The 10,698-nt window shown below is 37.1% G+C and overlaps 1 protein-coding gene across 1 annotated transcript in view; it reads right to left on the bottom strand.

The window, feature by feature from the left end:
- Positions 1-4,696: 4,696 nt before the first annotated feature.
- Positions 4,697-10,698, bottom strand: part of LOC137386899 (protein winged eye-like) — a 50,314-nt gene continuing 44,312 nt past the window's right edge. Inside the window, exons 13-20 of the mRNA XM_068073103.1 lie at positions 10,326-10,495; positions 9,262-9,471; positions 8,339-8,532; positions 7,918-8,094; positions 7,703-7,815; positions 7,382-7,503; positions 7,100-7,267; positions 4,697-5,667 (exon numbers count right to left, since the gene is read on the bottom strand). Coding sequence (XP_067929204.1) covers positions 5,467-5,667; positions 7,100-7,267; positions 7,382-7,503; positions 7,703-7,815; positions 7,918-8,094; positions 8,339-8,532; positions 9,262-9,471; positions 10,326-10,495 — 1,355 coding nt within the window. The 3' untranslated portion in view covers positions 4,697-5,466. The remainder of the gene's footprint in view (positions 5,668-7,099; positions 7,268-7,381; positions 7,504-7,702; positions 7,816-7,917; positions 8,095-8,338; positions 8,533-9,261; positions 9,472-10,325; positions 10,496-10,698) is intronic.

Below are 10,698 nucleotides of genomic sequence, written 5' to 3'. Positions count from 1 at the left end.
AGGCGAGGAAGGGGTGGAACACTAGTACTCCCTACATATTTTTTAAAACAAGGCTGCTTCTCCCAGTCACTCAGGCGAGACTCCAGTTACTGCTCTTACAACAACAGCTTATACTTGGCAGCAGGTCAGCATCTTCCTGCAGAGGCAGCAATCCAAGCATACATACTTGATATCAGAAGTAGCCTGCTATTCTCATGAAGATTTGTGGAAGTATGAAATAGAGTCATACAATGAATTGCAAACTCTTTAAAATTGCCAATGCTTTCAATTGTTACATTTTTGAGATCTGTTTGTTGTATGATACATGATGTAGCAACTTCCACAAACAAAAACAGGAATAAAAGGAAAGCGGTAAATCATACAAGTTCAAGAAAGAAGTAGCCAATAGTATGTAAGTATCCAAGAGTAGTGGCCAATAGTATGTATGTACAAAATTTCTAACCGATGCTGTGTATGTACGTAGATGAAGATGTTAGAAAATTGCAAGTAAGTACAAAAGAATAGTAGCCAATAGTATGCAAGTACCCAAAAGTGGTGGCCAATGGCATGTAAGTACAAAAGAATAGTAACCAATGATATAGGATTAGATAAGAATGGCAGGCTAACCAATAGCGTGTATGCATGTGCACCGATATGTAGGCTACGTACTCACATACCACATGAAGGGTAGCCAATAGTATGTGAGTACATAAGAATGGTAGCCATTAGTATGTAAGTACATGATAATGGTAACCAATAGTGTGTAAGTTCATGATAATGGTAACCAATAGTATGTAAGTACATGATAATGGTAACCGATAGTATGTAAGTACATGATAATGGTAACCAATAGTATGTAAGCACATGATGATGGTAACCAATAGTATGTAAGTTCATGATAATGGTAACCAATAGTATGTAAGTACATGATAATGGTAACCAATAGCATGTAAGTACATGATAATGGTAACCAATAGTATGGAAGTACATGATAATGGTAACCAATAGTATGTAAGTACATGATAATGGTAACCAATAGCATGTAAGCGCATGATAATGGTAACCAATAGTATGTAAGTGTGTGATATTGGTACCCAATAGTATGTAAGTACGTGATAATGGTTACCAATAATATGTAAGTACATGATAATGGTACCCGATAGTATGTACATGTATGTACACAAGAATGGTAAGTAATAGCGTGAAGGCTACTTTCTCACAAGATTGCTAGAAATGTAACAAAATTGATTTAAATTTGTGAGCGGTCGGCAGACTTATAATAGAAAAATTATGATTTAATAATTTGATTGTTATATTTACTATATTGTAGTTTACTTTACTCAGTATCCTTAGCTTATGGCAGTGCTTCAAGAATGTTTCCATGCGTCCAACACTAATTAAAAGATGAGAGTGATACATGTTTGCCAGTGTTTGTGAGCAATACCTCGAAGATAGAATATGTCTCCTTAGCAGCGGTGCTTAAAGAGCATCATTGCAGAAACAATGGATCTGTGATCTTGGCTGGACATGTCTGAGTCTAGAGGCAAGGGAGCCTCACCAACTGAAGACATACCCAGTAGCAGATAGCAATTTAATGTCATTCTTCTCACCACCTGTGGCCTTTTTAGGGAATTGAACACCACCCTTTCGTTTGGGTTTAAGGCGTTCTAGAATCTAGACCACTAAGTTATGGCTTTCAGTGACTCGTTGATGACATGTTTGTGAAAGAACAGTTAACAGCGATTGAAGATCACAACTCGCTGCAGCAACTAGGCTATATGGAGTACCTTTTATCATGCAATGATTTTGCCAGTTTTGGTGTAGTATAGCCTACTCTCCGAGGTAGTAAAATTAAAATTAGAACAGACTATCCATGATTTCATAAGCAGTGACCATGTGGTCAGATCAAACAGACATGAATTACAAAAATGCTTTCAACCTGAACATCAGCAGCTAAAAGATTATGACTCACACAGAAATTAAAGCTGTTACTAAAGCAGCGCTTGAATATTCGTTTCCATAACCAAACCCCTACAAGTGGTGAGGGCTGTAGGGGTGCCCCTACAACTCTTCTCGTGCACTTGTTTAAAAAGAAACAAAAATGCTCAAACACAATGAAAAACAGAGATATTAAAAATATACATGTACTAGATGAATGCCCATCGTTGCATGGGTAATAAAATATTTACTAATGAATTTAAGTAACTTAAGCTAGTAACTTAAAGGTTGACTTGCAACAAAATTCACATTACAGTTGTTTGGTATCATAAGATTCACCATGTCTTACTCTGTTGTGTTGTAGGTGCCAAATATGTGGAAATGTGATTACAAGCTCTTAAAAACGAACAGTTAATCGCAGCCACGCGAGACCGCCGTAGTTTGGATTCTCTTTCCAAAACGACTCAAATGTGACACATTTGTGAGAGATGGTTTCTGTTTACACTTTCATGCAACCTTATTCATCGAAATATTTTCACAAATATACTTCACGCATTCAATAAAACCATGTCTATTGTCCTTACGCATCTGTTTTATCGTCATTGTAATGCTGTTGTAATGCTGTCACTTTTAGCACTGATATCTTACAACTTACCGTAAAAATTCATTTAACTTTTTAACCTCACCTCGAAGGAGTACATATCATTGTCTGATAATCATGATGAGCCTGTTGGTCACCTGTGACAATCGAAAAGTGCTGCAAAATTATTTGCCAAGTATTGGGTCACATGATCAGATTACGACTTGCCGATTAGACCAGGCCGAAACAAAACTGTAAAGTAGCGAGCATCTATACTTGATACGGGGTCTTCGGTAAAACCCGAAGTGCTTGTCATAAACTAGTACTACGATAAGTTTTATATTGAGCTTTTTATTAGCCTTTCAATTCACGTGAGAACATCACGTGACAAGACAATACCCAAATTTCTTGGTTATGTCAGAGAATTAAATAGATTCCAATCTACGGCGGCTTTTCGCTTTTGAGCTTTTAAGAGCTTGTAATCGCTTTTCCACACATTTGGCACCTACAACACAACAGAGTGAGACATGGTGAATCTTTTGATACCAAATAACTGTAATGTGAATTTTGTGCAAGTCAACCTTTAAAATTATTAAGAAGCACATCCCTCCCTAAAGGTAAGAGGAGCATGGGGAAATAACTCCAATTTTATAAAAATCTTTACAATTTTATAAAAAAAATTTTAATCTCATTAAAATTATTAATGATAACAAAAATTACTAATAAGATGGATTAAAATTATTAATAAGATTATTTCTTCATACAAATTGATAATTCACAATATTCTCAACTGAGGTGGCTATATCAAACTTCTAATAAGCCTTTATTTCGACAAACACAACAGTAGTTTCCAAAAGTTATTGATATGAACAGAAAACAATTATCTGCAAATAAACACCTTTTATGATAAAACAGTGTCAATTGCCTTTGCTAAAATAAACTATCCAGTCTAACTTGATAGTTGGATGTAGACTGAATCATGATCCATGCATCCTCATGGTCTTTAACTGCAGAGCCTCGTTTTTGAAACTTTTGCTGACATCAAAAATTTTATTTTGAGCATTCCATTGGAAATTACCAACTCTAATAAAAATATTTTGACCATCACTAATGCATTGTTTATTCCCATAAGTGAAGAGTCCAAAGCTCCAAAACAGGAGAGTTTAATATAATTATGTACTGTTTTCAGTTCAAATTTCTACCGGCCAATTTGGCAGCGCTAGAAAAATTATCTTCTGCTAGATATGTAAAATTATGGACCTTATTTTACATTCCCGGCTATCAAGTCTCATATATTTGGTGCACTGCCAGCAATGCCCTGTCAACTATGTACCTAATAGTACACAACAGGCTAGATATATGGTGTCAGAAGTGAGTGAAGTTATCCAATTGCTTTTATGGGCCTTTGCTGCTGTTTGTAAGTAAGAGGGAGAAATTTTCCTGTGTCCATCATGTAAATAAAATTTCCTGAGTTATTAAAATGTTTTGATTTGACTCATCACAAAATAAGCGCTCTGTGAGTCATGGGTCCCTAAAGAACTCCCTGTTCAAATTAGTTTTGAAAAAAGGACTCCATGAGCTCCTGATTTCATTTTCAAACATTGTTTAAAGATGAACATACATAAAATTTGTAGACTTTATCAGAAAGTAAGAGTATTTTTCTATCATTTGCGATTGTTTTTGATGTTTGAGGCTATCTGAGTACCAGGATGTTTCAAGAATAAAATCGACAAAACTTGATCGCGGTGATAATGTTCAGATGATAAATGTGTGCGAAATGACATCACTAGTCGATAGCGTTGCTGTAGTTTATATTGGTTATTGTGTTCAAGTTGCAGCGTTACACGTCTCTATTCTGTTGTCTCTTTGCAACTATAGATGTCATAATCACACTTTCGCTTCATCTGAGCTTTTTAACCGCAATCAAGTTTCGTTGATTTTAATCTTAAAACATCCCGGCTGCCAGATCTGACAAAATTCTTTTTGATAAAATTTACTAAAGTTTTGTGCAAGTTAATCTTCATGAGGTACAAGGTAAAACTTTATTTTCAACAGCATGTAGCGTGTATTTCAACAGCATGTAGCGTGTATTTCAACAGCATGTAGCGTGTATTTCAACAGCATGTAGCGTGTATTTCAACAGCAGTGTAGCGTGTATTTCAACAGCATGTAGCGTGTATTTCAACAGCATGTAGCGTGTATTTCAACAGCAGTGTAGCGTGTATTTCTGGCTTGTTTTATATATGAATTTCAAATACATGATAAATATAATATACAGAAATACTATACAATTTCTGTAGAGATATGTTGTTAAATAAACGGGTCTAACAGCTATCACACAAGGATTCCCATATATGGCCATATATGGAATATATGACCATATATGGAATATATGAGCGAAAAATGATAAATAAAAAGCAGAAATAACAAGCAAATGCTAAACGGGCTTCAAAGGCTAGAAAATGCCTACAACCTTTGAGCTACTATTGTATGTAACATAGAAATACAAAGTGTACCCTTGTAGATATGAGAAAATGGGAGGCCTGCATGAGTAACAATCAACAACCAATGTAAATGTTGATAAGATATTTGTACTGTGAATTGCCAGCTATGTGAAACGCTGAAGTGTAAATTATATAACAAGATGAATAATGCAGACAAGGATAAATGCTCAAACGGAATATGACATCAAAAATAGCGCATAGAATATAGCATCAAGAATATCTCATGCAATAAAGAATGTGTACAAATAAACATGAAACAGGTTAACATGAAAAAACTTGCAGTATGCGTGCTGTAGGGCATAACTCCCAATAAGAGACCTGAGTCTACAAGGTCTAGTAGTGATATAACCGGGGTTGGAATAGAATGATTGCTGTACATATATATAAATGCATATTTCAATATGTACACAACGGGTGTCTACATTTAGTCATGTGAGTATATCAATTTATATAAAGCTGAATATTTTAGTAGTATCGTGCAGTGACCACTTTATGTCCCGGATCATAGATACCAGCGATGTAGAACTGGTCATTCTTCTTCTTCTCAGCGACGGTACGCAGGTGGAGTCTCTTCTTCACGTATGTTTCGTGTGAGTGCACCTCACACTTGTGTTTTACTGACTCCACTAGTATAGTGTCAGAGTGCTCTGTTCGAAATAGCGCGCCCTATAACAACAGAGTAAGAACTCTAAATGCTAGCCTCGTATCCTAACATCTCTGTTAAACCTCACTTGAATAGCTGAGTTCTGTATCCCATAACAACCACACGGGTTTCTATAGCATTATTGTTTACGCACATAGATTGGATGAAATTTTTGATTGGTGGTCAGTCATACAAATTCAAGTAGAAAGATCGACTATCGCAATTAACTGGGTGTGCTACAGAGACCCGTGTAGTTGTTACGGTTTACAGAACCTCGACTATATAAGTTGCGCTAGTTGATCATATTACTTGACTATGTATGACTGATCAGCAATCAGAACTTTTATCCATTGTATATATGCAAATAACAACACGCTGGTAGCCAAGATCTGAAAACTATATTTTAATCTATTTATGTATTATAGTTATATCATGTAACCATACAACCGAATAATATAACTTAATTCAATTAACTATTTCATGTTTTTGTTTTCTGTCTCACGGTCTGATTTGCTTTAACAGACATTGAGTGATGTACATAGAGTTAATATCTATCTAACCCCATAACTACTAACTCCATAACTACTAACTCCATAACTACTAACTCCATAACTACTAACCCCATAACCACTAACCCCATAACCACTAACCCCATAACTACTAACTCCATAACTACTAACTCCATAACCACTAACACCATAATTACTAACCCACTAACTACTAACCCCATAACTACTAACCCACTAACTACTAACCCCATAACTACTAACCCACTAACTACTCTCTCACACAAGTGATAATTTGAGCTAATCGCTAGCACCATATCAGCTGTATTATATTTAAACAGCTGCTAATCGTTTACATCTGTTACATGTTCTTTGCTGAGAACCACCTAAAGCCATTCTCTGAAACCATCGCAAAGTAGCAGATATTTCATATATGTAGATTTAAATTTCAATTATGCGCTAAATGAAATGTAGATGTATGTAAGAATGTAAGTTACAACCAGTAACCATTTCTCAGCAAGCTGGTGCTTCAATAAGTGTCTAATAGTACGTCGTGATGTACAATTGAGAATAAATCAGTGAATGGTCAAAACTGCGCTACTTTGTGTAGATAAATTCTAAGTATGAGTGAGGCTATCATGAATACTTGTGAGATATCCACATGTTAACCATGAGATATAAACATATATTGGCACAAGATATTCTCATGTTAACCATGAGATATCCACATGTTAACCATGAGATATCCACATGTTAACCATGAGATATCCACATGTTAACCATGCAGATTGGTTAACACATAAAGCGCACAACTATAACATGAAAGCAAACTCAAGAGTGACATCAGCGTGATTGCCGCACGTATGTCATACGTAATTTACATACGTGACATATCCATAAAAGAGGTGAGGGTGCATAGATGAAAAGGCACCTACATGGTCGCGCGTACCTTATGCTTAGGAAGAGACACGCCCTTAACCTCCAACTCTTCAGGGTGGTAGAACCACTTGACCGTCACATTCATCTCCCCGTTGTTCTTGCTCCAAAGACTCTGAATCTCAGCTATGTACGGCATTTCCGACTGTTTTGGAGGACAAACCTCCACAAAGTTTCCAAGCTATATAGACAATAGCAAAGAATCCTATACTTCCAATACTTACATGCCTATGAAATAAGATACTGAGGCTACCTAGCTACAACCGCAGAGCTAATTCATGAGCTGACAACTCACGCTTATAGTCTCTCCATCCTTGCAAGCGGCTTTATACTCCATTCGAACACCCCTTCCTCTGGTAGGCTTCCGTGTACACGATCCAACCCAACTCCATCCAGAGCCAACCAGCTTCTCTTCACCTGACAAATCATCAGAAAGCCTGGGGTGAAAACCTGTGAGATTCAACTCTCAGCCAACTCACATGAACAGCCCAGATGAAGGGACCATAAAGACATCGATAAACACCAGAAGTAATACACTAGCAGCATATGACAATTGATAATATGAATAATACAATGAGAAGAAGAATTGAAATACAGGGGGGCAGTAGAGGCTAACCTTCTAGCATCTCGTCATCAGTCGATTGATCAAACACTTCTGCTTCCAAATCTGCCTTTTTACTAGATTTTTCGGGAACTTTTTTCTTTTTTGGCTGAGGACTGTCCAACTCTCTGTTGCAAACAACAATGAACAATAATATAATATAAATAATAATATTGTTTGTTGAAGCAGACGAAACAATACACAAATAAAAGCGATAGACTTTCACGCACTCAGGAATGACACTGCGAGAGAGCCTGCTCCGGTTAGGTGGGGTTGTCATGATGGGAGGGGCGGCAGGTACTACGTTCCGTCTTCTCCTACCACCCGGTATAACATTGGATGTGTCATAGTCAATATGAGGCAGGTTCTGGGGCAACATACGTATTTGATAGAGAGGGAACTTTCCACTGAAATACAAGCACACAGATAGGCTGTTGAACAGTTGACAGAATTCTATACTCCGCTGGATGCATCTACAGGCATCCAAAGATAAACAGATATGCGACTCAAGTGTTCAGCCAATTTTCTAAATCAAAGTATTTTAAACATGCTTTCAGTGCTACTAAATACTATATAGATAGACCAGCATAACAAACTTACATTTAGTTATGCAAAAAAACAGATAACTGAGAAAACATGTTTCTAAATTACCTGTCACCATCATCAAATTCAATGTCTATGAGATCTTTGGCATTGCTATTCTTGGCGGGGTAAAATTCAGTGACTTTACCCGGGTACAGGTGGCTGATCATGTCACTCCAGTAAGCACAAACTCGGCTGCCAATAGCTAGCTCAGCCATCTGTGTAGGGGTGTGGTTTGTGTATGTGTGGTTCAGCAGCTCTTCCTGTAAATGGATGATGCAGTGAGACATCATACCTCTCTCTCAGAATGAAATTTATGCAGCCTTCACACAGGAGGTTATTTTAAAGTGTAAATGTTATATTAATATCCAGTTCGCTCACTGTACTCTGGTACTAGACTGCCACGGTACGGGTACATGTATATAATGAATTTCGTGGATTGCATGCATAGGCTTGATCTATCATGGGATGACATAGTGAGACATGATTACTGAGTCGACCTGCTTACTACTCTATGAGGTATCAACAATTATAATTGGCAAGACTAAGAAAAACTTAATAAACAGGCTAGTTTGGTACAAACTTTTTCATGAGAGAAAACAAACCATCTTATGTGCCAACATGCACATCTTTAAGCGATGAATTTCAACAGTCGATTAATTTTAGCGGTCGATGAAAGCCTAGTGCTTGTGTCAGCAAACATTTAAAGTCAATTAAATTTACTACATGATGATACATTAATAAATTAAATATTGTTAATGTGATTGTGAATATGCACAAGTAAATTAATAGCATTGAGGAGTTATCCCACCTTGGTTGTGAGACAACCACTGAATTGACATCAGCCTGTTAAGTAGCGCGACGCAGTTAAACGACTCTCTTGCTGCACAAGCAATAACTGCGTTAGAAAACCTCATGCGGGACTATTATTAACAGAAAAGAACATCTTACCCGGAATGTAAGGCATCGTAAAAAATAACCGTTTGACTCACCTCTGTGAATATCCTCGGTTTGGAGGACTGCCGCTCTCCATCAATGGCAACCCCGTAAAGGTCAGGTGGAGATATGGGTTTTATCCGTGACTCATAAAAGAGACCTTCGATACAGGTGAGTATAAGAGAGTCAGTGGTGAGTAACTCCTTCTTAGTAAGCCGCCTGCAGCCAAGGTTTGTGTCTGGTATGGAAATGGGTGTGAGAGGGACCTGGCAAATGCCAATTAATATTTTAATCACTCAATACAACCGTTACCACATGTTATCATTATCATTAATATTATCGTTGTTACATGAAGCACTCAAAACCAAGCTAAATAGGTGCCACTGAGCATACCATGTAAAAAAATATTTAAAAAAAATTTTGGAAGTGCGCCAGCCTTCTGTCAAGCGTTAAAACAAGCGAACCACATGTGTGTCAATATATTTGAGAAAAGTTGTGAGAAAAGTTGCGTGAATCTCTGCTTTTTAAGTTATAAGGCAGTTTTGTTGACAATCGCATTCCATTTCTGTCGATAATCACAATTTAAAACAGACAAAACAAAAATGAAAGTAACAGTGCTACATTGTTATGAGAGAAGTAAAGCTCAGTGTCTATCAACCCACGGTGTTTAATATTTACCAATAGCTCTCCATGCATTACTCACATCGGTTACTTAAAATATAGCGCTTGTGCAACCCTCCACCCGAGCTATGTATGAATTTTTAATAAGCAATAAACAGTAATAAAAGGTAATAACGTACTATCAACACCAACGATTAGACTCGACCATCTGATGGCAAGTTATATATGAGCTTTTTACAACTTAATACATTTATATTATATCCATAGAATTAAAATTAGAATTCTCCAGAATAGCCATAAGCTCGTTGTTAGAGCGTTAAAAGGCTGTGACATCACCCACTGAATCATACTGTAGATGCCTGAGACACACACAGCAGGGACAGAAAAATACTTTACAATGTTTAAGTTAGCTTAACAGGCACAAACGACTCTTTCAGAAAACCATTAAATCACCCCAAATATCACCTAGAGGATACATCGCGAACAACACTGCACTAACCATTGATTTCTCCTTTTTCGGTGAAGCCGGAGGATCGGCATGCTTTTCATCCTGACTAGCTCTGCTTTTGGCTTTGGCAGCTGCTTTCATTTTCAAACTTGGGTGGCTGTCTGAGCGCACTGAAAAGCTCGATTTCAGCTTATCGGGTGAGAGTGGAGTGTCGTGCGATTCTAAAAGTTAGATTTATATTGTGATCTCTCAGTCTAAACCAGCGAGCCCCAGTTGTGACATCCTCGGCTCATGCATTACACATATGAAGAGCTGTCTAATGAACGAGTTCTCAGTCTAATACACATGATAAGTATGTAAACATAATATGAAACAGAAGTTGGTGCACCTGGTGTTTGGTTTCCTCCTGTTGCTAACAAACCAA

This window comes from Watersipora subatra, chromosome 2 (genome assembly GCF_963576615.1).
Source record: "Watersipora subatra chromosome 2, tzWatSuba1.1, whole genome shotgun sequence".
In the NCBI taxonomy this organism is placed as follows: Eukaryota; Metazoa; Bryozoa; class Gymnolaemata; order Cheilostomatida; family Watersiporidae; genus Watersipora; species Watersipora subatra.
The sequence above is the reverse complement of the archived record's forward strand: the minus strand, read 5'-3'. Positions and strand labels throughout refer to the sequence as shown.